Source organism: Drosophila pseudoobscura, chromosome X (genome assembly GCF_009870125.1).
Source record: "Drosophila pseudoobscura strain MV-25-SWS-2005 chromosome X, UCI_Dpse_MV25, whole genome shotgun sequence".
NCBI lineage: Eukaryota > Metazoa > Arthropoda > Insecta > Diptera > Drosophilidae > Drosophila > Drosophila pseudoobscura.
The window spans coordinates 47,400,233-47,428,182 of NC_046683.1; the positions used below are offsets into that span (position 1 = coordinate 47,400,233).

The following is a 27,950-nucleotide window of genomic DNA, read 5'->3' on the forward strand; positions in this document are numbered from 1 at the left end:
AGGCCTATACACGCATCATGTCTTCAAATACTAGCAACATTGCGACTGTTTTTTTTTGTTGAACTATTTTGTTTAAACCTTGTTTTAGTCAAAATACAGTAAAAGCAAGGACTAAAAACTAACCAATTGTGTAGAAGATTGATTCATCAATGGTCTAAAATTATGTGGGCACGGCTAAATGTGCTATATAGCTGGTAATATTCGACAGAAGAAAGAAAACTAAAATATAAGTTGAATTCTTCAGTATATTTGCGGTATATTTTTCAAATGAGATGGTATGTTTCAGTATATTCCTGATGGTCGGACCGTATATTTTATCGATAAATAAAAACAGCCGCTCTCCTCTCTCTTTGAATTAAAATTAAAACGCGTTTAAAACCATTAGCAGGCAGTTTGCACAGCTTTTATCGCACAACCGCAACACACAGATAAAATGGCTGCATCGATGAGAGCGCTGCTGAAAGTGCGAGGTAAGAATCGAGAGATACAACTATTGCGAAACATGGTCAGTGGCCGCTGCAGAACCCCGCATAAATTATATAACTTCGATGGATTTATGGGTTTTGAAAAGGAAAGCAGACATAAGCCGTGTATTACAGGTAGCTGTAATCCCGAGACTAATTTGGATTAATCTGATTCAATTGGAATTAATAGACTGTCGTAATATGCCAGCGAAAACGACGTGGCTGGAGGCAAGAAGAAGCAGCAGCAGCTGCTGTTGAAGGTGCACTGTCTGGTGAGGGGGGTGGTGGGGGAGGTGCGACCGTTCAAGGTCCGCATGTGACCCATCGAACAAACAAAGTTGTAGCATAATTAAACACACACACAGAAACCAGCACATCCACACAGCCACATCCATACCCAACTGATAACTGATAATGGAAATGTTTTTTCTTTTCTCCTGATTGACTCTGTCTCGCTCTCTGTCTCGCTCTTTTAGATGGCTTCGTGGCCGGCGTCCGCTGCAATTCGCAGTACAACAAGACGCGAGGCAACCTGAAGCTGACGGGCGACTCGAAGGTGATCTGCCAGGGCTTTACCGGCAAGCAGGGAACTTTCCACAGCCAGCAGGCTCTGGAATATGGCACCAAGCTCGTTGGCGGCATTTCCCCCAAGAAGGGCGGCACCCAGCATCTCGGTCTGCCCGTGTTCGCTTCGGTCGCTGAGGCCAAGAAGGCAACGGATCCACATGCCACTGTCATCTATGTGCCACCACCTGGCGCCGCGGCTGCCATTATCGAAGCTCTGGATGCTGAGATCCCACTCATTGTCTGCATCACGGAGGGTGTTCCACAGCATGACATGGTCAAGGTCAAGCATGCCCTGATTAGCCAGAGCAAATCCCGCCTGGTAGGACCCAACTGCCCCGGTATCATTGCGCCCGAACAGGTTCGTAGTGCCAGAGGCGCCCCAAAGAGATAACCCGTAATGGACACTGGTGCAAAGTTCAATCGATCGATTCGGACCGGTCCGGTCCCTATCCTCTGATTGTCATTGTTTATGCGGCTTATCTCTTTTCTTTCCTTTCCTTTCCGTCTGACGCATGAACCGGTTGGACTCTTCTTACGATACTCTCTGTCTCTCTCTTTTCGGTGTAGTGCAAGATTGGCATCATGCCGGGTCACATACACAAGCGCGGCAAAATCGGTGTTGTTTCTCGCTCGGGCACCTTGACCTACGAGGCCGTGCACCAGACCACAGAAGTGGGTCTCGGACAGACCCTCTGCGTGGGCATTGGCGGTGATCCGTTCAACGGCACTGACTTTATCGACTGCCTGGAGGTCTTCCTCAAGGACCCCGACACCAAGGGCATCATTCTGATCGGTGAGATCGGTGGTGTGGCCGAGGAGAAGGCTGCCGACTATCTCACGGAGTTCAACACGGTAAGGAACGAGGTTTACGCCCAAAATGAAGGATATTTTCAGATTTTTTGTGTAATCTTTAACAGGGTATCAAGGCCAAGCCTGTGGTCTCGTTCATTGCCGGCGTTTCGGCGCCACCCGGACGTCGTATGGGCCATGCCGGTGCAATCATCTCTGGCGGCAAGGGGGGTGCCAACGACAAGATCGCCGCCCTAGAGAAGGCTGGCGTCATTGTGACCAGGAGTCCAGCCAAAATGGGCCATGAGCTCTTCAAGGAGATGAAGCGATTGGAGCTAGTTTAGATAAGCCATTAAACAACATTAAATATTGAACAAATCGTATGACGAAAGCCAACGTACCAACAGTACGCACTCATCGGAAGAGAAGATCTATGAAATGAAGGATTATTACCAACTAAAATTAAGCAAAAAGATTTGTCTGCCCACCGCGGCGAGCCGTAACTAAAATGAATTGTGTCGAAATCGAAAAGAAGCATAAATAAATTATTATTGTAAAATTCCGCTTAAGTGCAGAAAATCCCGAAAGAAAAATATGTTGCGGCGCGAAATGTATTCCAAGAATTATGTTAACTACTGCCGTACCACCAACTTGAACTAAATACATCCATAAATAACTAAACTAAACTGAATATATCGCACCAAAGTCAAAACTCTTGAAATCCAAAATTGTTCATAGCACTCTTGCACTCGAAAATTATGTTGCGAATTGCCTTATTTTGAAATTTTTTCTCGAAATATTAATGCGAATTGTATTTAAATGTATAATAAATATGCAAATTGTGTCGAAATACAGGAATAATGTGAAATTAACAAAATAATTGTAATCGTAAATCAAACTCTGGCGCACTCTGCATAGCAGAGTCTTCACAGAGGTTCTTTGTTGTTAACAGTTTGCGCTAACATGTACTTTTCAGAGAACATTTTTAGAAACGATGTGTAAAAATCTATACCGATGGGGAGATAGTTCATGTAATTACCAATAGATGGCGCTTACTCATGTAGACTAGTTGCTGGAACTAAAGCTTATTTTAGAAACAATCAAATAAATTGAAGTACTTAAAATTAACCAATCTTGTAGACGAATGTATCAGACAATCGGACTAAACTGTGTGTTTAGGGCTAAGGGTGCTATCCAGGTTGTAATATTAAACCGAATATCAAAATCGAGGAATTTCCGATCATGGAGAGAGAACGATTAACCCATTAAAAACACACACGAATATTATGAAACTCGAAGAATTTTAGCGCAGTTCAGGTGACAGATATCATTTTGGAATTTTTTGGAATTATGGCTAAGATTTTTAATCGGTTGTATATATTTCGGTATATTTTGGATATAAGACGGACTATTTCGGTATATTTCTGAGAGCCAGAGGTATTTCAGGGTTACTGCTTATACACCATGTCCAGCTCACACACCTTGCTTACTTTTATTGTAGTATTTTCATAGTATTTTCGGTTGTTTCCAGTGTTTCTTAAGACGTGTTATTGACTCACCTCTTTGTGCTAATCCAATCATGTAGAAATCGTGTAGAAATGCCATATAGAGCCATGTCCCAGGCCACATCAAATAAAAGTTCGGGCTAAGGGTTTAACTTTCAACCGAATATCAAAATGGAGGAATATGATGGAATGCATTTCTATTCACGAGCAGTATATTTGCGGTATATTTCGAAAATGAGACGGTATATTTCAGCACATTACAGAGTGTCGGACGGTATATTTTATCAATAACTCCGCGGTCACACCGTTTTTTGTGGAAAAACATACAGGGCCTCGAGTGAAAAGCAGCGCCAGCTGCTGCTACAAAGCACTAAACAAACTAAAAGGCCAGGCGCAAACACCGGACAGCCCCAGCCATTAACTGCAACAATATCCAGCAGCCCCCCTGTTCCAGTTTATCCGCACGGGCAGTGAAGTCAATCAATCAACAGAGTCGCCAGTCAACCAAAAGCAAACTTACAATGGCCAGCAGCAGAACTGAAAAAGGTGAGTTTTTCCAAGTAAAACAATAATTAGATAGTGAAAAACTATTCCAAGCAATAAATGCAATTTGTTTGTGCATTCTGCTGACTAATTTTGTGAGTTTAATGCGTAGAATCGCCGTCTTCCAGCGGATCGTCGCCGTGCGCCGGCTGCCGCTGCATTTTTTTTTTTTTTTTTTGTTGCACCACAACATGGAGCCCGAAAGGCGCCACTTGGGGATGTGAGTGAAATGAGGGCTGGAGTGGTCTCAAATTTCAGGCTTTTTAGTGGAAAAATCTGTTTGCTATATGATAGGACACTTTATTAAAAATGTGTAAAAAATTTCGATGAAAAACGATTCCAGTGCCGATTAGAAAGAACAGAACCCACAAGTTTCGGTGACATATTATTTTGCAGCTCCCCGTCGCCGATGGTCGCGACATCTTCTGTAACACTCTTCTTCTTGTTAATGATGGGGCCTGCTGCGGGGCTTTATAGAAATGCTTTTGTTTGTGTTTAAAATAGATTCGAAATGGCTCTTTGGCCTGCGTCCGCCATTGTCGGCGTTTTTCGAGTGGGTTTTTATTGAAAATCTATTTTGCGAATCATCCGACCAGCCTGGCTATAGCCGCGGCCGCCGCCGCCGCCGCCAGATCGTACTCCTAGTCGCTCCCTCCTCCTAGCCTTTTCATTTACATTGGTGGCGTAGCGATCATGTCGTCAGTTGGGTCTCTCTCTCTCGTTCTCTCAATATGTCTTGGGGCCAACCCCACAACGAACCCTGGGCAAGGGTATGCCATTCATGTTCTGGCTATAGTATCGCAGTAACTTCTGAAAAGGCGGAGAGCAGTGCACGTAAAGGTTATGAGTTAGAGCGAGAGTACGTTATTTCAACTTCTTGTAAACGGTGTATGAACTGCTTTACGTGAGAAATACTCTGCCTTTATAGGGAAATTAGGCTTCTTAGGGGTTTCTGCAAGTATATTCTCTTGCAATAAGTCCTATGATGTTTCTCAGATTTCATCAGATTTTATATGCTGGGATATGAAGAGAAATAACAGAATTTTTCAGAGATTTTTGAAATTGAATGCCCTTACAGATGGTATTATGGTATTTCCAAAATGTTTGCCTTGTTAGAGAACCCTGTTAAACCTATAAAATGAAACTACGGACCTTTCGAAAGAAACGCTTTTTTTTGATGAATGTACTGATCATGTGAAATCGGGATGAAATACGATCGTGAGATTCGTAATAGAGTTATTTGTGACAATCAGCCTATTTTTTCACCTTCGCAAGTTGTAATTTAGAATGTTTTTGCATATTTTGATCGATTTTCGACGGATATTTTGCTCTATTTACTGGTGTACACCATTCAATGAGACCGTAATGATGACGCTGATGATGATGATGATGATGGTGAACATGATGAAGCTCTCGTCCTATAAACAAAATGTCGGTGTCTTGGTTTTCTTCTCGTTGTTTAGTTAGTAATTTTTGTGTTTTTTTCGCTCGGATTCGCTTCGTTCGTTCGATTCAGAGGTTTACACACACACACACAATATTTTACTTAAAGAAAAATTTTTCATCCGAGAGAATGTTGTGTAGGAATTTGTGTAAATTAATTTATTGCCTTTGTTCATGCCATTTGCTATTTGTTGCTATTTTATTTAACAATTTCTAAAATACATTCTAGCATTTGGCATCCTCCTCTTCTTTTTTGTTGCATCTTATGAATAATCGTCTGTGATAAGAGCAGACGACACATCACATCACATCACATCACATCACATCACATAGCCATCGCATCGGTTACGCCAGTTTTCGTTTTGATTTGGCCCCCAAGCCCCAAGGCGTGTCCCGGTCTCACATCTGCCGCAGACAAAGTTGTGATGCCTATTCCGCCTATTCTATTCCGTCATGGGGAGACAGAGTGCTGTGTGGCAGGTTTCTTTGGGAACAAGGGCCCGACAGAGGCCGCCCAGAGGCCTCCTCCGTGCATATGCTTTTTGCATATTTCATAATTCCCGCAGGTGACTTTGGCTACGTGGCATGAATCTCCTCCTTCGCACAGGTCGCACAGGGCGTGGGCGTAGTCGTAGTCCTAACCGTAGACAGTGTCCCAACAATCAAATGGCCCCAAATGCTTTATCCCCAGTGCCCCTTTGTGTATGCAACAAGAATTTTTCATATGCCAAATGAAAGATAGTGGCTAAGGAGGGGGGGTTGCAGGGAGAGAGAGAGAGAGTGCGGAAAGTTGATGCTGTATTTATTTCAAATTTGTATTCTCCAGTTCCAATTGATGTTGCCATTTACAGGACATCTTCTCGTCTATTTCGGAAAACTTGTATGCTTGGGCTTAAGCTTCGGTTTTTCGATACCCTTCATTGAAAGATCCGGGAGGGATGGAAGTGTTGTCTCACCGACACAGTATGAGTATTAGAAATGAGAGTGAGATAGCTCTAGAGAGCTCTGTCTGTATAAATACCTGGATCTATTCTGATGCCATCAATTTCGGGCAGCACACTCTTTTGGTGATTACGGAGATCGGGCTTTTTTCAAAGTATCTACAATTTTAAAGATATAGAAAAAAGATTTGGCATGAAATTATATGATTGTACAGCTATAATGATGAAAAGTTCTTATCTCCTTCGGAGAATTTCTCTAATTTTGAATGGGTTGTTGATTTCCACTTATAAGTCCGAGTATCGGGAAACTTAAAGATGGAAAACTTAGCTTTAACTTTCTTCCCCAATTACGTGCCCCTTTACAGGACATCATCCTAGTCTTGCCCTCCCTCTATCTGACTGTCTGCTTAGCTTAGCTTTTTATGCTCTTGTCTCTCAGTGAGTGAGTGAGTGAGTGTGTCGCAGGACTCGAAATGTTGCTCTCGGGCCTGGCCTTAAAAGTTTTCGCCATGTGTCAGCTGAAAAGCGGAAGGGAAAGGCGAGGGACGGTGGCGGAGGAGCCACAGACAAGCGCCAGCATGATTGCGGGGCCTCCCAGCAGGAGGACGACAGCCAAGAGACATCCATCAAAGCGGGGCATAATCAGGAGGCAGCAGGGTGTTGCAGGGACCTGTAAGGAGCCCCCCAAATGAAGACTTCTCTTGTGGCGGGGGGGAGCCTCTTCTCCATGTCTCTCTCTTTCACTCTCTGTCTGTCTGACTCTTGTTGTTGTCTGGGTCAAGCGGTAGAGTGAAAGGATGTTATAGTCTTGTCCTTGCCTCACGTTTGTGCCAGTCTCTGTGCTTGTCTGTGCCGTGTGCCTCCTTAGCCTTAGCCAAGCGTTTATTGTTAACACCTTTCATGGCCGACGACGACGACACGGCATGTCCCAGCCTGTGCGACGGTGCAAATTAATTAAAGGGCCTCCCAATCCCTCCCCCGCCCCCCAGGAGGCTATGTCGTAAAGCATTTAGCATTTTAATTGCGCCATAAAACGTGCCCCCATAGCATGCGGGGGTGTGGGGGAGGGGGGGATTCTATGGCAAGAGTTAACTGTTCTTTGGCATTTGTCGGCTAATTAGATTAGATTTGCTTGGGCATATAGCCCGCAAGGATTAGCACTAAAGGATTTAATGACTGGCACTATTGGCTCATCATCCGCTCTCTTTCTATCGGTACGTGTGTGTAGCTATCTCCCTCTCTTTCTGTCTAAACAAACTGGGGCATCCATCCACTAGGCCACACCCACTGGTCATACTCCCCCCTAAAGGAGCCTACCTCCTCACCCGCCCCCTATTTTCGGGGCATGGATTGCAGTTGACTGCGGAAGTGACAGTCGATGCTGTTGCAGCAGCAGCAGCAGCAGCAGCCTTAGCGCTGGAGCAGCAGCACTTGGCCTCGAAATGCGTTGCGCTTTTAAGCTCACACGTGCGACAGCGACGCGACGGCGACAGCGGCAGCGGTGGCGGCAAGCTTAAGCTCTCCAAGCTCTGAGCTCTCTCTCCGCTGGGCTCTCCTTCGCTTCGTTTCGCTCTCTCCCGCTGAGAGCAATCTCTGCGTGTGTTGACCCAAATAGATGTCGTAATTGCAGGCAAAGGCGCGACATTTACGAATATGCAATTACATTAACCGTTACAGCGCTCGTGCTCGTGCTGCTGCTGTTCCCGAGAGAGAGAGAGAGGCAGAGGGAGAGAGAGCGGAAAAACGTTAGCGGGAGAGGAGCAACAGTCTCGTGCTCTCTGGCGTGCAGCCTCTTGCCAAGAAACAACGGTACATTGCTACGTTTCGTCTCGTTTCGTTTCCATTTCGTTCCGCCTAGCTTTTGGGGAGGGGGTTGGCATTTTGCATAAATTATTTATTACGACGCATTTGAGGGTAAACGCATTCGCCCCAACCCCAGTCCTATCCCCAGCCCCCTCCCCCTCTGGAGAGGCCCAAAGGAGAGGAGAAAGACGATGATGCCCCAAAGGGGGAGGGGGAGGGACAGACCGATGCCTAATCGATGCAAATTATTTTTTAATTTCAATAGAGAGAGTTGTGTATAAGGAGGAGGAAACTGAAAGGAGCATGAGGCATAGAAGGAGCTTCGAGGGTAGACGGAGAAGGAGGAGCACGGGGCACGGGGCAGAAAGAGCTTTAGGGGTAGAAGCAGTTTCAGCGCCAGAATGGTGCTGCAGCAGACAGCTACGGGTTCCTTCTGGAATCTAACCAAAAACCAAAACTTTGATTGAATTCGAATTCAAGGTCCCTTTCGACCATGTTTTCGCTTCTATTGCGTTGTTTGCCCAACAATTATGTTGCATACTTTGGGGTTGAAAGAGGTCTCTCGGATATCTCTGTGTGTGTGTGTGTGTGTGTGCGTGTGCGTGTGTGTGTGTTAGTAGTGGAATCTGGGGCATGCTTCACCTGACTCTATCTGAAAGTTTGTGAGATGCACTCGTGCGGCTTTTACCAAAGCCACTGAAAATGGGCGGGGGAGAACCTTTTATATAGCGAGGAGCGGAGGCAGAGAGATGAAGATTATTTCTGGGTTGTTATTATACTCGTATAAGCTGTAACAATGTCTGTCCTTTTGAAGGATCTGCTTCCCCTCATCCCTTCCCCCCGTTCTGTTTTTCTCTACCCCGTCTTACTTTTCTTGTCACCGCTTTCTGCCTATATACTCTCTATACTCGAATTCATGTTCTCTGCTTTAATGTGCGGAATTTCTAGAAGCTTCCCCCCGCCCGGTCCACTCAAATGTTGAATGCATTTATCATTTATCATTTGAATATTAGAGTAGGAGCCGTGGTAGAAGGGGGAATGAAATGAAGATAAAAAGAAGAGAAATAGACAGAAAGAGGAGCAGTGGAAGAGAGGGAAACTAGTTACAGTATGAACTGGGAAAAATAGTGATGGAGTAGGGAAAATAAAATAACTTGCATTTTCCAGTTAAAAATCCAATGCAATTTCAGTCTCCAAATTGACAGATATCCAAAGTGGATTACGAAAACGAACAGAAACGGAAGGGAGTTGGGCAGAGGGAAAAATATATATGTATGAGTACGTAGGGAGAGGGAAAAGCGGATATACAGAGGGATGGTAGGGGGACAGGATGATAGGACAGAGGGTGGTAGGGTTGAGAGGGGGAGAAATGGAGATTGCTTCAATTGATGGCCACTTTTTTGGTCAATTTGGCACTGATTTATGTTGGTAATTGAATTGGTGAGATTTTTATTGAGATACAGGGTATGAATGATGGCTTCAAATATGCGAATGGATGTAAAAAAGTCTGATTTTTTGATTGGTGGAATATGAAGTATGACAATATTTAAGTGAAACCATGTATTCGTTTTCGGGGTATCAAAGATAGCTTTTAAAATGGGAAATATTGAACTTGTTAGGGAAAAATTCATTCACAACCTTAAAGACTAAAGAATTATGGCTCTCAACTACGAAAAAGTATGATTCAATAAAAGTCCACTCAATTTGTAGGGGTATAGTCGATTGAAAAGTACTAAAATATGGAAGTATCTTAACCAATTTAACAAACTACTGCCATATAACACATGAAAAGGTATCATCCAGTCATCAGGACTCTCTGTCTCTCACTCGTTTTCTTTTCTCTACATCGCAACTATTTTCCCATCGTTTGCTTGCAGCCTTTCACATAAGCAATTTGATTAAAAACGTTTTCAAGTACCAGAATTCGATTGCTGTGATGGAAAAATGTCACTCTCTTTTCGGTATTTAGATTCAATTAAAATTGAATTTTGATGATTCCCAGGTAAAGCATACAAATCTAGCCCATCCTCAATCCTCCTCAGCTTTAACAAAGTTTTATCCTGCTACCCCCCACCCCCCTCCCCACCCGATGGCATTCCTGTTCCCTGGCTCTCGGTGTGTTGTCTCTCTTTCGCACACGCATACAAGCGCATCGATGTCCAAGGTCTTATGTTGGCCTGCTTGGAAGCCAAAGAACGAACAGAGCAGGAGATAGAAGAGGAAACAAAGTGCGGAGTAAAACAAAGGAGAAGGACGAGGGGAAGGGGAAGGAGAAGGAGGATGGAACAACAAGAACAACTGCAGTTGGTATATACGCACCAGGAAGAAGGACAACCAGCAACAAGAGAATAACTAGGGGTAGAAGGGGGTAGTAGAAGAGCGGCCAAATGCCACCCCAATAAGCATTTTAGCTCTGGGCCATGGGACATTATCAAAACCGAACTCTAGCTGAGAGAGAGAGAGAGAGAGAGAGAGAGAGTGAGCGCCAGAGAGCGAGTGCGAGGGGAGACACAACCACACTGTACGCTTTAACCTGTTTTCCGCCAAAGCTTTTACGCACTCGCTCTCTCTCAGTTTTTTTGCCACCCTTTTCTACATATATGTATGTGGAAAGCACAAAGGGGAGAGAGAGAGCAGCTCCCCGTTAAAGAGAGAGCGGAGCGTGCGATGCTTTTCTGTGGGACTTTCAGCATGCGATGCCCCAGTACCCAGTACCCAGTGCCCAGTATCCATTCGGTCGTGTTCCCATAATGTCTGCCAGCGGAGCGCAGTGCTTGTCGTCGTCGCAGTCGCAGCCGTCGTCAACGTTGTCATTGTCATCCGTACTACCAGAAGACCATCAGCAGCAGCAGCACCAGCACCAGCAGAAGCAGCAGCACAGATAGAAGAAGCGGAGCAGCAGCACCACCACAGAGATTCTATAGAAGAAGAGGAGCAGCAGCAGCAGCAGGCACACACGATAGAAGAAGCGGACTAGCAGCAGCAGAAGGAGCTTAAAAATACATTTTCACAATGAAGCAAGAAGAGAACGGAGGCAAGGAAGCGGGGCAGCAGGCCCAAGAAATTAGTTTATGTGAAAAAATACAAAAATAACAAAAAGAGAGACAGAGAGAGAGCGAGAAGGAAAGAGCACGAACCAAGCGAGATAGAGAGAGAGGCAAAGTGTTATGTGGGGGATTGGGGTGGTGGTCCGGTGGGGTGGGTAGAAAAGCTGATGGAAAATGGCACGCGCGAAGCAATAAATAAAGCAGAAAGAAATCGGAATTTGGAAACGGATTTTTAAAACGGCATCCAAATAAAGAAGATAAGAAACTGCAGACAGAACCCCAAAAGAACAATTGGGGGGATACAAGAAAGAAAGAAAGACAAAAAACCCCCCAGTGCCGGGTAAAAAGTGTTTAAAAATATATACATACATACATATGTGTGTTTGCAAAAGAAAAGTGTACAAAAAGGGGAAAACGTTTACGAAAAATGTGCACAAAAAAAAGCTCAACAGAAAATGTGCACACAAAAAAAGAGTAAAAAACGGCAACAAAAAAAAAGAAATGTTCGAAAAACAAAGCACAAAGGGAAAGGTGTTTGTGCACGCAAAAAATACAGTTGTTCCCTGATTTTTCAGTGGCTGTGTTCCCAAGGAATTTTCATTCGATTTTGAAGAAAATTTCTGTCGTTTTTTTCCATTTTTTTTTTGTGTGTGGATTCTTCTTTTTGGTGTATTATATTGTACATACACACAGTCACAGGCTGTGCTACACGCTTTCCACACACACACAATTGCAAACGAACGACGAAACGAACCAAGTCGTGTGTGCGCTCGGGATTGCTTTCGTTTCGTTTCGTTTCGGCTCTCTTCGTGGATGAGGAGGAATCTTTCAATTCGGTGACGTTTTAAAAGACATTTAGAGGAGGTAGCGGAATGGATCTTTGGCGGAACATATCATCAGGCATGTCAACAAATTACAATAATTTCTCTCTCTTCTGCGGACGAAATGCACGCCCCATTTCGTCTATGTGGTTGTCTTTGCTGTTGGGGTTTTTTCAGTGCCTCATTTTTGTGGCCCATTCCATTTTTGCCATTGCATTTCCTGCCTTGCTCCGGAGCTTCCTAAAGTGCAGGAGCGCGAGTGTGCTTTCTCCCACGCAAGCGCCCTAGAGCTTTTGCTCTCTCCCGAGCTCTACTGTGTGTCGCTCTCTCTCTCTCTCTCTCTTGTGAGACACCCGCAACACATTTCCTAGTAGAACAGAGCTTTTACCGTGTGTGAGAGCAGCTGTAAACAGACGAAGGAAGGCCAGGCCAGGCCATCAACGTGCCACTTGCACTGGACTCCTCTTCCCTTGGCCCTCTTGCTCCTCTTCTAGTCCGACTCTTGCTCTATCTTCTATCCCTGCTCCGCAGCTCCTCTCCAGAATGCATTTGCCTGACTTTTGTCCCAAATATTGCTTTGGCAAACTTTGCCTTTGCCTCATTTTCCCTATTTTCCCCTCGGCAGACGAAGACGAAGGCATCGTCAGCTTCGTTTTGGTCGTGTGCCACACGTCGTATGAGTGTTTCTTTTTAAGGCGGCTACGTCATCTGTCACCTGCCTGTGCCTCTGCCTCTTCGGTTGGGCCTCGCCTCCTCTTCTCCAAATCTTATTCTTATTCCGCTGCTCTGCCATTCCACGCTTTTCGCTTTTTTCGCGGGTATTTCCCAGAATATGAGATTCAATGCGACTGACATGACATTCGCGAGTTGGCCAGGTGGAATAGTAGGCGTGTTTTGGGGGATTTGTGGGGGGTGCACTCAGACCTTCATTCATCTATAGGTTTTCCTTTCTTTTTTTTTGTGCTTTTGCTAATATTTGTTGCGGATTTGGTGCTTGTTATTCCATTAAATACTCATCAAGAGGGCAAAAGAAAAAAGAAAACAAACGGAAAAGCAAAAGGGAAAATATTAAAAGGTTAACTAAGTGGATTTTTGTTAAAGGAAAGGTTAAAATAGTAAGAGCAGGCACAGAACTTCCTTTGTTCTTTGAAATAAAGCTCTTTAGAACGTTTTGAAATATTTTTTGGCTCTGGAGAGGTTTAAAACTGCCTAACTTCGAATCTTGGTCTAAAGGATGAGACGTGTCTTGTCTTAAAAGGGCTCGTTCGAAAGAGTTCATACTTTATGGACCCTTTTTGATAGTTTTCATCCTTCCCAAAGATCTCCCTCCAAAGTTTTTTCTATGCAAATTCGCTTTTTGTTCATCGAAACTCTTGTCCTTACCCTCAAACACCGACTCCATCTATTTATGCAAAAGTCCGTTCAACTCGAAAGATAAGCATCAGAATCCCAGAAGATTTTTGGCTGTCCAGCAACCCTTTTGTTGGGAGAATGGGAACAAAATTAGCTACCTAAAAAGTGTAGCAATCAAAGATACATAATTACCAGCGAAATATGAACCAGAAACCAGTCCAGGGATAGGGCATATCCTTAAGGATACCCCACCACAAAAGAGAGAGCTGGTATCCACCCTTTTAATCATGCAAATCTTTCTGCCGAGGGCAATATTCGCATCAGGAAATATTCTCCCGCTCTCTCTCTCTCTGCAGTTTTGAATATCAAAATAAATCGTAAACAAGGTCATATTGCTTATTGGTGTGCGTATGGGTTTACACAATCTATCTCGCCCTCTCTTGGTGGCCACTCTTCATCTCTGTCTCTCTCTCCCGCTCTCTGTTGCTCTCTCTCTCGCTCTGTGTGTATCGCGTGCGCGTTTTACTCTCGTGGAAAAGCCCTCAACTTGTACTCAAACGGTTTCCTTCAAACTTACAGAAAGAATAAAAACGTGTGCCACAAACAACAAATCAAGGAAATCCTCACAAAACCTCAAGAACTCTATAAAGAACAACAACACCAAAAACAAATGCTGAAAAGCTAAACAACAAACAAGAAACAAAAAAAAATTAAAGAAAAGGGAAATAAACAAAAGAAGAAGTAAAATCAACAGCAAAAACCAACAACAGAAAAAAGAGAAAGAAAAGCTTTAACTAAAATATTTTTAACTATACAATATACATACATACAAACAACATACATATATAGTATATAGTATATATATTATTTATAAATTAATTATAGAATATAGCCATTAAGTGTTTAGTGCATAAATTAATTTTTAAACAACAAATAATTGAGAAAATCGAATAGAAGTGCAAGAAGAGACCAAACCAAAACGCGCGTGAGTGGGCGAGCTTCTGATTTTCGGTGATATGGTGTAAATGTGATAAAAAAAACAACAACAAAAAAAACACAACGTTATAAAAACTAAAACCTTAAAGCAAATGAAAAAGAATCCAGTTTTAAATTCAATTAAAATCGAAACAAAAATCAACCTAAAAGAAATACAAAAAGTAGTGTTTTTATTTATTTTTTTCAAACAACACTTTTTGCTACGAAACTCCAAAGAACAATAACTATTTATCTACCTAATCGCAAAGCCTTGTCTCTTCAAAAATACTAAAGAGAGAAACCTAAACTAAGTCGCACAAAATTATCTAAAAGCAATTCTGAAAACTGAAGACTTTTTCGCAGTTCCGAAGTTTCTTCGTTTCTACTCTACTTTTTGTATGCAACAAAAAATATTCTATCAACTTCACTGCCGCAAAATCTTTTCGACAAATATGATTTTATTCGTATAAAAAAAATACTCGTACAAAAAGTAAGAACAAAAGCCATCTATGCATAAATTCTTCTGAAAAAAGACAAGAACTAACAAATCAAACGTGCGAGGGAGAAAGCAGGAAGTGAAAGCAGGAGGAGAAAGGAGGAGGCGAAACCTGGAAACCAACTGTTTTGGGAGCTACATAAAAACCGTATAAACAAAATGCAATAGTCTAAAACACTCATTGAGGTAAAGGTCTAAAGGGTGTTTTTTTTTAATAATATTTTTTTTCTTTTTGTTTTTGGACTTCTCCCTAGTTCGCAAAGCTGCATTGAAAAATCAAATTAAACCAATTCTTACACTAAAGTAGATATTCTGTAAAGACTGGGACTATAATAAAATGAAGTTAGAAATTCCCAGAATCATTTGGAAATGGAATTCAATTAGAAAGGTTTCCAATAAAGTTGCTCAATAAACTTCTCGTTTGATTTCCCCTATGAGTATGCAATAGCTCTATTCTTAATTTCAGCTAATTATTAGCCCTATTTTTATATTTATGTAATAGAGCCTGTGTTTTAGAGCCATCTATTCATAAAATCATTTCTTGCGTTTGATCATCATTACCATTCAGTCAGATTCGAATCACTAAATACCGAGAGACAGCACTGCTGATTAATATCAGGAAGTTTCGTTCGTATGTCTCTGAAATGACTCCAAACCTAACACGGAGTTCGTGTGCCTTCGGCCGTGTTCGGCTTTTGTGAGAAGCATTCTCTTGCTTAATTTTGTTCAGTGTAAAGCAAAAATACTATACATATTTTAAGGCAAGGGGCGAAGCAAAAAAACCAGCATTTGTGTGTTGCTTTCTCCTTCTCTCTACTAGCAAATTAAGTGGAGAGTGAGAGAGAAAAAAGCAAACTTTTCGGATCTGACACAGTAAAAATAAAAATGACGAGACCTCTTCGTTTAGTCCGTTCGAAGTTGTGAACGGACGAAACGAATACCGAATCCTTCCGAATCGATTCGGTTGCCCGTTCATGCAGGGCTCTAATATGTACCTATCTGATATTATACCTTCTTCGCTTACCCAACTAACGCTAGCTTCTATTCTCTGTTCTTTGTAGTACACTTGACATAAACTGTGATTATGAGTTCCACAAAATCTCAAGTAGCCCTAGCTACGAATATTCCAACCAATATATCCTCTGCCGCTTCTGCCTCATCATCAGCGGCCGCTGCGGCCGCCGTTGTAGTTGTTGCCAGTGCGAGTGCCAGCAACGCTGCCGACGTTGCCCCAAATACCCCTCAAACAGCAACAGGATTAGCAGCTGGAGGAGGAGCTGTAACAATCACAGGATCGGGATCAGGTTCAGGTTCAGGATCTGGATCTGGATCAGGTGCTCCATCTTCAGCAACGGCAGCCATCACCTCATCGTCGGTTGTGGCCACAGGCTCAACGGCAACAGCAAGTGCAACAAACAGCAACAACAACTGTGAAGATTCTCAAAGCGGAAACGGAAACGGCGGTGCTGCCAATTTGGGAAGACAAAATAGTTTTGGCAATCGACGAGTAAGTTTTTTTTTACAGAAGAACAATTTTCAGTATCCCTGCTATCTGCTAAAAGGGATGCAGTCCGTTGTTTGCGTTGATCTATCCGCAAGTCAGTCTGATGCGTTGGGGCCAAGAGGAGTGCATACACATATAAGACTCGTAGATATCGCAATGGAATATATAGGTCAGGTCAGTCAGGTGTCAACTTATGTTGCATTCTCTCTCTGTTCTCTGCTCTCCACTCGCGACTCTGTGCTTTCTCTCTCTCTCTCTCTCTGTCTCTTTTGATGCAGATACATAAGTGCAGCAGCCATGAACTGAACTCTCGAGCAAAGGATACACGCCCAAAAAACGTCTATTAAAGTGGGTCAGGTCACTGGCAAAAATCTGAATGGAGAAAATGGGGGATGGTACTATAGTGGGAGTGCAAATGCGACCCAGGGATTGGGGAACTAGGAGAGTGCAGTTGCGACAGGGATTGTCGGGGGTGTCTGTGTTTTTGTGTGCATTACTCGGAATCGGTTATGCCTGGAAATTCCCCAATCGACCCCTACGGACGATGATAGTCCCAAAGAGTTGCAGCAATTGTTGGTAAACGTGTTTCTGATTGCTGGCTGCCTGCTGCCTGGTGCCTGGCCCTCCCCTCCACAATCCCAGACAGCTCTCTGCTCTTTCTGCCAACAAAGTTCAAGGTTTATGTGTGTGTGTGTGTGTGTGTGTGTGTGTGTTTTTGTGTTTGTGTGTTTATGGGGGGTGGCAGTAGGTCTGTGGTTGCCTTAGTTAACTCCGCTCATGCAGGATTTATCGTCAATCATTGTTTATGTGCGCTCGGGCCGGCCACAAATTTTGGAGCTGCTACTGCTGCTCTGCTGCTCTGCTGCTGCGTGGTTCCCAAGGTCGATTTATTGATTTTTCCCACAAAAAAACATTAAAAGTTCTGGTCCTGGGATTCCGGGAAATCTGTTTTTGAATTCAAAGAATTTTGCCAAGGCAACAAAGTTTATTCCTTCAAGATGAAAGCCTAACAGGACTCTTGGGGCTCTCTTGGCAGATGACAATTAAGGCTTGGGGGAAGGAAAGGGGCCTCAGGAAAGTAGTGATAATTAGGGGTTGGGGCATCATTGATTAATAGGGCTTGGGGATAACTCCCAAACAGTAGAGCTTCCTAAAGGACAGGCGGGACAGTGAGGGTTCTTGTGCTCTCCATTGAAGCGTTTCCCTATCAAGTGTTAATAAAGGACTTCACCACCAATTTCGAGTGACTTTCAGTGACTTCAACAACAACTGATTAATGATGTCAGTGTGATGTCGTCTGTCAGTCGTTAGATTTGTGGCTGGGTGGAAAATCAATGGAGAGGCAAACAAATAGTAAAAGAACGAAATTAATGGATGGACTGACTTACTGACTGACTCATTGACTGAACCTGAACGATGGCTGGATGACTGAATGCCTGACGCCTGGGCCTGACTCTCTCTGTCCTTCACGTGCCGCAAAAATGTCAAAAGGCAACCCAGAAAGGAGTAGTTTTCCGCCTCTAACCTTTTCCGTTTTCCAATGTATGCCATGGGGCGGCGACAGCTTGTGTTTTCACATTTGAATGAGCCAACAATTGCATCATGGAACATGGAACAGGGCTATGAACACAGGTTACTCCTTTCCCTTCAACTTTGGCATTCATTTTTGTAACTAATTTGAAACTAATTGCTACCCCTTACCTGACTCACACTCTTTTTATTTTACAGGGTAACATGAAGGGCAAACATCTCACACGCAGTCATGCCATGCGTGAGTCCACATCGCCTCCACGCACGCCAACGCCGAGAGCTGCCTCCGAGCCGCAACAACAGCAGCAGCAGTTCCAGGGGGAACCCAACGAGCACAACAACAACAACAACAACAATAACAATAACAACAACAACAACAACACCAATAATAATAACAGCAACAGCAAAGCACAATCATCCGGAATTCGGGGTAATTCCCCGCTAATGGAGACACCTGCCGTGATTGTCACTAGTCAGCAACAACAGCCACAGCCACAGCAACAGCAACAGCAGCAACAGACGCCGCCAAAGCCGCCACAGAACATGCCACTCAGCAATGAGGCAGAGTTCCCAAAGTTGTCGCCTCCGAAGAAATCTGGTGGAGGACAGCACAATCGCACCAACAGCAATGGCAGTGGCATGGAGTACACCAATAATAATAATAACAACAATAACAAGAAATTCGTGGTGGATTTAAAGGCCAATGGTCTGGACAACAACAAGCATCACAGCAACAGCAACAGCAACAACAGCGCCGCAGCGAATGTCATCTACAATTCGGGAATGAATTACAAGGCGGCCGATCGCCACGAGCGCCACGAACGCCATGAGATGTCCAGCCAGAATAGTAATCTCAGCAATAACCATGACGAGGAGAACTACCACTACGAGGGTCCGAGAGGCGGAGGCGGTGGCGGTGGCAAGAAGCATCGCGCCAATACCAATTCGAAGGGAAACAAGCCCCGCTTGAAGAACATTGGTGGCAGTTCGTCCGGCAGCATTGATGGGGGAGGAGAACGCGAACGCGGTTTCGGTGGTGGTGCCAATGGAGGAGGCGGTGGCGGCGGCGGCGGTGGTGGCGGCATGCCCAACAATTGCAATTCAAACAATTCGAGCAACAACACATCGGGCTTCATATCGCGCGGTAAGTGGCATCTCTTGCGGCATCGAAACTGTGGCCCATCATCCGGCTCATGTCACTCACTGATTCTAGTCTTTCATCAATCAGAGAACTCGAGCGAGCACTACACCGACTTTGGCGGCACCGATCTGCTGATGTTCTTTCGCGATACGCTCAATAAGAATCCCAAGGATCGCAATATACTCTTGAAAATCGAGAAAGATCTTATCGATTTCATACAGGATAATGGGTGAGTGTGCCATTAAGATGTGCCGTCCAGTTTTCATTAATGTCTCTCTATTGTTTTGTAGACACGATTGTGAGTTCCGTTTTCCACCAGCTTCCTCGTACAATCGTATGCTGATCCATCGCACGGCCGCGTTTTTCGGGATGGAGCACAATGTAGATACAGAGACACAGCAGTGCGTGATTGTGGCTGCCACAAAGGGTACACGCATACCCGAGGTAGGGTTCTAACTTTGATCCTATTCAAAATGTATATGAACTTTAGTGGGATTTGTTTGTTCAATTTGTTCGACGCAGATCCGCTTCCAATCGCTAGTGCGCGATGATGTACGCAAGTCAATTCTCAAGCGGGACACGCACAGCTTCGATGAGGTACGCCAATCGCCGTATCTCTGTCCCGAACGTGTGATGCTCGACCGGAAGGCCAAGAGCTTTGAGGAGCGCGAGGAGGATTATGATCGGGCGCGTAGTCGCATCTTCAGTCGCACCGGCACTCAGGACTATGGCGATGAGGATTGCTATGGCGGATGGGAGCAGCAGCAGCAGCAGCAGAAGCAGTCACAACCACCGCGGCCCAAGCGGCCCAATGGAAAGATGCTGCAAATGCAGAATGTACGATGCGATAGCTTTATATGAAGTATCCCATAAACTAAGAACAATTCCATTCCCTAGTCGACGGAATCACGTGATGGCATGCGTTCTGGCGGGGCAGTGCCCAAGTCCCATAACTTTGGCAACTATGGTGGACCGCCCAGTGCTGGTGGTCCAGGAGGCAATGGCGGTGGCAACTCTTTGCCGCGCGGCGACTCCAGCAACTCGATCAAAAGCGGACGCGGGGGCTTTGCCAAACAGGACTCGACCGGCAGCAACAGCACTGCCTGGCGGCTGTCTCCTTCCAGCAGTGGGTGAGTAGTACTTGCAGCAGCATACCTTTCTGGCCGATTCCACATCCTCATGCCCAACCAATCCAATCGCTCTCGCTCCATTTCTTAAATTATATATGACCGTAAAACCGAAAACCGAAACCGTACATTTTTGTGTGCCAAAATCCCCCGCGACAAAACGATCACAAACCGAAACGAAACAAAAACGAAACATTTAAAACCAAAAATTCCTACCCCCCTCCAACCAACTCCAGCTACAAGACACGCACCCAGTCGGTGCGCTCCGATTCCGTCACGCCCTCGCCCACCGGCTACGGCAGCGACCGGCAGACACCGGAGCTCAGTCAGCCGCTCCCGAATCGCATGGGAATGGGATTGGGATTAGGATTGGTAGGGGGTGGCGGCGGAGGCTCCTCTTCGTACCAGCAGCAGGCAGCAGCAGCAGCAGCATCCACAACAGCAGCATCAGCTGCAGCATCGTCTTCGTCCTCATCATCGTCGGCGTCATCGGCGTCCAATTGCTCAGGGACATCATCGGGACTGGTGTGGGCCGTCACAGACATTTCGAATGTGCCAATTGGCAGCCTCCTCATTGATCCGCAAACCCTCCAACCAATTGTCAATGCAGACGGGTAATTTACAAAAACTAAACCACAAAAAATACGAAAAAAATTTTAACCACACAAACAACTAGAAATAAATTCAAAGTTCGCTGCAAAATTTTAAGCCTATTTATTTCCAATAAAACAACAAACAATTATCGCAATGCTTTTGGTCCTTCTACGTTATATTACGTTATACGTTATACGTTTACGTTACGTTTTGTTCTAGTTTTATTTCGATTTCGACACTAATCCTAACAGAAGAACATAACAAAGCGACAGACAGGCGGCTTAGTGCCAGAGTTGGTAGATTAATTATAGGTATATATTCGAAGTATTGTATCGAAAGACAAAGGAGTGTTTGTATCTACATTAAATCTACCTAATATTGTGTCCTCAAAGAATGCCAAAGATTTAAGATATAATGTTTTGTTTGTGAAATATTTATATTCAAATAGCTTTCAGGCTCAATATTCAAATCCAATAATCGAATCAGTAATCATAGAGATACATAATGCTTATTTAGAAACTGATTACCGGGTATCTTGATGTCGAGGCACGTGTCCTCTCGGCGACTCTTGTTGTCGAGTATCAGCAATACCCGCTAGTCGGTTTTACTTTTTATATAAATTTCTATAAAAAAAAGGTCATTAGTTGTTTTTTTTTTTTTTTGTTATATCTTTGCACATATTTTGTTGAAATGTTTGTTCAGGATATACATGAGGATATATAATCAACAAAACCACCTTGCATATTCGCTTCAAGAACTCGCAAATGTTTAGCCATTTTAGTAAAACCATATAGAGTATTCCTAATATTTATATATACATTTATATATATATATATATATATTTATATAAACGTTTGTTTTTTCATACTATATGCAATACTATTAACGTATGAAATATGCTATTATAACTAGCTTTTATTTGTTCTGTGACGACTTGTTGATGTTGTTTTTGTAAATTATCTGCCTAAAACTCGAAAACTATTCGATAAATTAATCGAAAACCGACACCAAATGCAAAACACCAACTGCTATCGAATATAATTATTCGTGTCACCCTCTCTTAATCTCAATCTCAATCTCTATCGCTATTCTCGCTCTCACGATCATCGCTCCACACCACAAAAACACCAAATTCACTCTCTTCACATACCATAGGGCGCTCTCTTCCACTTCCACTCCAGAGAACTCCACTCTTCACCCTCCCACTCTCCATATTGTCAGATCACATCCCATCACATCATTCAGTGATGCGATGATTGATAGAATGAATGGAATGATGTGTGTACTGTACCAGTGTCTACCAGTGTTGCCACTTGTCTTAAACTAAATGTTGTTCGTTCAAATTGCAACCAAAATATGCCATTCTGTTGATGTTGTGTTTTTTTTCGATTTAAAATACTTTACAAAATATTAAGTGTCTGTCGCTGTCGCTGCCGCTGCCGTATCGTCGTGCTAACACACACATCCACACCCACACCCACACCTACACCTACACCTATATACACTCACACAAACACCTAAAAAACTGTGGCAACCCTGTCAGCAGACCGCTTGAGCTGACTGTACTTTCCTTTTATACTTTATACTTGGTTGTTTCTTTTTTGTATATTGTCTATTCGAACGTTGCATGTCGCCGAGCGAGAAAAACCAAAAGACACTGAACCCCAATTTATTGAAACGTCAGCTTGCAGATCTCTAATGTTTCGTTCTGATTTTGCAGTTCCATCTACCACTACGACCCGTCCAATTTGCCGCCCAATCAGGCGCTCCAACATGCGGGCAACCAGTACCAGTCGGTCAACAACAACTCCGGCAGCTACTCCAACTATCGCAGGTCGTCGCCACACCAGCCTCAGCCACCCCAACAGCAGCAGCAGCAGCATCACCAGCAGCCGCCACAGCAACAGTTGCAGCAGCAACAGCCACCTCCACAGCAGCAGCAGCAGGTGTATGCCACAAATGAGCTGTCCTGCAGCTCCACAGAGAGCTACGCCGAGGAGGTTCAGTCGCCGGGTATGGAATGCTCCGAGGGTTACGAATCTGGTTACATGGTCAGCGAACAGCAGCCGCTGCCACAGCAGCAGCAACAGCTCCCAGTGCAGCCGCAACAGCAGTCGCTTCCACAGCAGCAACAGCAAATCCCACAGCAGCCGCTGGTGCCACAACAGCCGGTGCTCGCACAGCAGCAGCCACAGCAGCAACAGCCGACGATCCCACAGCAACTGCCACAACAGCAGATACCACTGCTGCCACAGCAGCTTCCGCAGCAACAGCAACAACAACAACTGCCCAGCAATGACGTCGTCAGCATCAAGCCGGGCGACGATTGTGATAGCAGCCTGGCCAGTGCCACGGCCTGCCTGAGCATTACGACCTCGACCTCCACCAAGAACTACGATCGAATTGAGGTGCAAAAGTACAAGAATCAGGCCACCAGTCCGAATATTCCGGCCTGCTGTGCCGCCGTCGAGAAGGAAATGGAGGCAGCCGCCATCGAGGAGGAGGAGCCGGATGAGCCCCTGCCGGCACCATCCACCTCTGCATCGTCCACGTCGTCCTCGGGCACTGCCGAGATGCCGCCCAGCAGCAGTCAGACACCGCTGCCAGTCGTCGTTGCCGCACAGATGAACTGCGATGTCCAGTCTGTGTCGCCCAGCTCGACGCCCTACAGCCAGTGCGAGGCTAAGACCGTCAGTCATTTGCAGTGCATTAGCCAGGGCGTGGCCGTCGAGGAGCCAAAGACCACCTGGACGTACACGCAGAGCTACCAGGCGCCAGATGGCTCCACGGTCTTTCACACCACAACCACCCCGAACGGGGCGACTCCTTACTGCGCCACCACATATCAGCAGGGGGTAAGCATGCCATTTTCTGTTTGTGTCTCAATTTCTGCTAAAGCTAATCCTTCTCCTCTCTTTCACAGCCCGACGGCAACATCTATGCGGTGCCCCAGGGTATGGTGTATGCCGCCTATCCGCAACCGGGTGTGACCAGCGCCGGTGCCGGCTCCCAGCCGCTCTTCCAACTCACGACGAGCACCCATCCGCCCGGACAAACGCTGTTCGCCTCGCCGGAGGCCGGCGGTGAGCTGTCCGGCGGCACCTACATGATACCTGTCTTCGATCCGGCCCAGCAGCAACGCGAAGGTCTCATCCAGGCCCAGGCCATCTACCAGGCGGGACCGGGTGGACCGGCCACCGCAGTGATGCCAATGCCCGCCGCAGCGGCCTATCCGGGAGCACAGTTTGCGGCCGCAGGTCCCAACGGGGCTCCCATCTACCAGGCGCCGCTGATCTACTCCAGCGAACCGGGTGGCCCGCAGCTGCAGCAGCTCCCGATGGCCTCGTATCCGTTCCAATACTCCTACCCGTACTACCACCCGATACCCTACTACGTGCCGCAGCAAGCGGTGGCTACCGCGCCAATGGTGGCCACTGCCCAGCCGCCAGGCGGACAGGGAGCCCCAACCCAGGCAATGCCGGGCCAGAGTCAGCCGGGGCATGCGACTGCCTTAGCGGCTGGACCGCCCACAGTGTCAGCAGCCCAGCAGCACCACCACCACCAACAGCAGCAGGCCGGCAACGGGGGACAAGTGGTGACCCCGTCCTACATGACTGGCGGCGGAGGAGGAGGGGGCGGTGGTGGAGGTGCCCGGGTGAAGCGCACGCCCGGTGGCGGCTCCATTCACTACAATCCCAGCTACCCGCCGACGTCAGTGGGTCACGCCAGTGCGGCCCATCATCCGGGTCCGGGCGCAACACAGATCATCGCTGCTCCCTCTGGAGGCACCACAACATATCATGCGCTCCCGACGCTGACCCTGGCCCATGGCGGAGCGGCGGGCAGTCAAGATCTCAATGCCGCTGCCGCAGCGGCCGCGGCTGGCGCCCATTGCTACATTCTGCCAGCGCAGCACGCCACGGCCCCGATCCCAACGAACATCTACCCCTATGCGGCGGCAGCAGCAGCTGTCGGCCAGGCGGGATCTCAGCCCGGAGCACAGTTGGTGCAGCAGCAGCAGCAGTCACTGTCCCAATCCCAGTCGGCTCCGCATCACACACTGATCACGGCGGGTCCCTTCTATCCGGCGGGAGCCGGATCCGTGGATCCGGGCGCCTCACAGTCGGCTCCGAGTACGCCCGCTGCCCCAGGTCGTCAGGCGCCGTTGTTCAGCACTCCGCCAGCTCCGAATAACAGCAGCACTGGCAGCAGCAGCGGCGGCGCAGGAGGAGGCGGCGGCGGCGGTGGTGGCTACCACAGCAACAGTTCCACGCCGCACTACTACCAGAGCAGCAACGAGGGTGGCTATTCCACGTCCTATGAGAAGCGCAACAACAACGGGGGCGGCTCGTCCGGTCCCCCGCGCAAGCCGTACCATCCGGGCGGCTACAATCCCCGGCATTCGGTGCCACTAAGCGGTATTCCGTCGGGCGCTAAGACTCCGCTGCTGAACTCAAACAACGAGCCTACGCCCCGTGCCTCGCCCAGCATCAGCCTGGGCGGTGGAGGAGGAGGCGCTGGTGGACCCCTTTCCTCGTCAGCCCCGCCCTACCACCATCGCGGACCGCCGCCGCATGTGATGAACAAGCGCGAGGGCAAGCCCAATCAGCTGCCTCTCATCAGTGGACCACCGCCCAGCTACGCCCCGCCCTCGAACCCGGGCGGCAGCGGAGGGGGCTCTAGCTACGAGTCCAAGCCGCCCGTGCGACTCAATGCGGCAGCCGCCAGCTTCCGCAGCCAAAAGTCCATAAACACGGACTACCGGCGCAGCGTCTCGCAGAGGAACTCGCCCAGCGCCAATGGCGGAGGAGGAGGAGGCGGCGGGGGCAATGGCAGCCACGAGAGCAGCAACAATTCGCCGAACAGTATTGTCAGCAGCAACAACAACAGTGCCGCCAACACCCCGAATGCCGCTCCAGCTTCCACGCTGGTCAGCCATACCGGCGGCTATGTCGTCCTCGATCAGGCCACGGGCGCTGCCATGAACGCCTCACCACCCTCGATCTACATGGGAGGTGGCGGCGGCGGCAGTGGCTCGAATGGCGGCGGCAACAATGCTGGCGCCGGCGGACCACGCGCCTCGCACATTCCAGCTCAGCTGCATCACAGTGCCGCCGCCGCAGCAGCAGCCGGAGCAGCCGGGCAACAGGCCACAGCGGCGGTGCTGAGTGCCGCCCTCGGTGGATTCAATCCGAATGGGGCGTCGGGCGTGTACTTCAAGTATGGCCAGACGTACTTTGCACATGTAAGTGGGATTAATCTGCCTTTAAAACGGATTCACCATATATATTTTAATGATTCTCTTGCAGCCATCGGTGGCCTTGCCCAACAGCCGACGCTCGCCGTCTAACGACATCAGGCCGCAGATGGCGCAGATGGCCGGCATGTATCCCACAATGATGATACAAGGTGAGTGGTCTTTGGCAGTCGCAGAAGATCTTCCAGCTAATGTCCCGTTCTCCCTGCAGCACGTCATCCTAGCCGTCATCCGAATCCCAACTACAAAGGTTCGCGTCCTCGGTAAAGCCATCCACCGGAAGGATGCCCACAAAAAACCCCAGATAAAAAGCAGATAAAGCGAAACAAAAACTACATACACATAACGGCATACCTAAGATAAAGATAAATAGCAACCTAATCTAGTGGAACATAAAGTAGATGACAAAAAGAAAAAGGGAGTGAAATGGAAAAGAAAAAGGAACAGAGCGCAAGCGGAAGCGAGGAGAGCAAAAGGCGATCGCCAGAGATCTGTGGCAGAGAAGGAGATCCGAAACAGAGAGCGATAGCAGATAGTAGTGGGGCAAATAAGAGTATTGGTAGCAGTTGGAAGCAGCGAGCGCTGGGCAGGGACTTATAACTGAAGAATCAGAGTCAGCAAATCAAACCAGGCCACAACACACACCACAGTCTACACAGAATCTTCCGCAGAAATAGAAACAGAAACAAAAATGGGGAAAAAAACCAACATAGCATATAGCATATAGCCTCCATATATATATATATATATATGTATATATATAGGAGGAGTATTGTACGCAAGCAACAGATGAAAGGATAGCCGATAACCGAAAGATGAGAAATATGAATGCTGTATATTTTGTGCCATTATAAAATAGTATTTAATAAACTACTAACGAGTACCCGGAAAAGCAATAATTAAACACACACACAACGACGGCTAATACAAACAAAACAAACGGACTAGGACGTGCAGACGAACATAACTCCACACTGACTTCCAGCCCCTTTCTCGCTGATTGGTATATTGGTATATTCCAAAACCAACACTAAACTTTTCTTCTGAGAGAGATCTCGAAGGGACCTGACCCCACATATACACTGAGAGAAGGAAGGACCCCATCCAAGCCATGCCATGACCGAGAATCTACCAGAAGAAGAAACCCCGGCCCCCATTGAATGATATTAAATCAATTATTTTTCAAAGCTGCTACCAAAAACCGAAATCAAAAGACAAAACAATTCTAAATGTCGTCTTGCTTTGGTGTGTTTAATTGAATGCGTTTTAATTATGTTAGAAATCTCAACCGAAAGCAGTAGCAAAAGCCAGAGAGAGATACTCTACTCTACTCTACTCCAGTCTGCTCCACTCCACTCCAATCCATCCACTGACGCGACATCTGAACCTGGACCTGGACCTGGGACTCGAGCTATACGCGTATCTGCCGCCAGAACTGGGGGCAAGAGTCTTATATCTAATTTTGTTTTGCAAAATTTTGTGTAAAGCTCTTCGACGAAAAGTAGTCTCGACAACAGCAACAACAAGAACACAATCAACTAAATCTGTTTATTACATAAAAAGTATATTATATAAATATATCTATGATTTAGGAAGTCAATTCTTATTATTTTCTAATTTTCTAAGTTATTGCAAACTTTTGTTAACTATTTCTTTCATTCATGAATTATTCGCTATTATTACGTTTATGTTCTTTCGAAATAGAATTTCTTTATAATTTTTCTGTTCCTTAATGCAAAGAAGCTGCAGCAAAACAAAAAAAACTTTCGTTAAAAAACAAACAAAAAACTAAGAACGATTATGGAGAAGATATTGGAGATTGAAAGATGGAAACGATGGAGAGCCAAGCAGCTATACATTTATTGTTAAACAAAATAATTAGCTTAGCGTATAAACTACATATGTATATGTACCATCTAATAATACGATATATAGGCAAGTGAAACAACAAAAAAAACAAAAATCCACAAAAAATGAGAAAATCGAAAAATATAATAAAAGAAAAACCACATGATTAGTTAAAGTTACAAAACTTGTGTTGCCTTTTCGT

General features: G+C 46.0%; 2 protein-coding genes across 5 annotated transcripts; both read left to right on the top strand.

The window, feature by feature from the left end:
- The first annotated feature begins 313 nt into the window (after positions 1–313).
- On the top strand, positions 314–2,506 carry Scsalpha1 (Succinyl-coenzyme A synthetase alpha subunit 1). The gene is made up of 4 exons (XM_002134897.3): positions 314–470; positions 941–1,389; positions 1,599–1,883; positions 1,949–2,506. Exons 1-4 carry the CDS (start codon positions 434–436, stop codon positions 2,162–2,164), a joined length of 987 nt encoding a protein of 328 aa, XP_002134933.1. The 5' UTR covers positions 314–433; the 3' UTR covers positions 2,165–2,506.
- A 1,054-nt stretch (positions 2,507–3,560) lies between these two features.
- enc (R3H domain containing protein encore) lies at positions 3,561–27,927 on the top strand. 4 transcript variants are annotated; one of them, XM_033381636.1, is made up of 12 exons: positions 3,561–3,871; positions 15,809–16,254; positions 17,980–18,925; positions 18,995–19,151; positions 19,213–19,366; positions 19,445–19,759; positions 19,820–20,052; positions 20,286–20,663; positions 22,364–23,498; positions 23,567–25,888; positions 25,953–26,052; positions 26,112–27,927. In XM_033381636.1, the coding sequence occupies exons 2-12, from the start codon at positions 15,832–15,834 to the stop codon at positions 26,165–26,167; spliced, it is 6,219 nt and encodes a 2,072-aa protein (XP_033237527.1). In that variant the 5' UTR covers positions 3,561–3,871; positions 15,809–15,831; the 3' UTR covers positions 26,168–27,927. The 4 variants fall into 4 exon arrangements, with proteins under 4 accessions (XP_033237527.1, XP_033237528.1, XP_033237529.1 ...); XM_033381637.1 differs by having other exon boundaries at positions 3,566–3,871; positions 19,010–19,151; XM_033381638.1 differs by lacking the exon at positions 20,286–20,663 and having other exon boundaries at positions 3,572–3,871.
- The last annotated feature ends 23 nt before the right edge of the window (positions 27,928–27,950 follow it).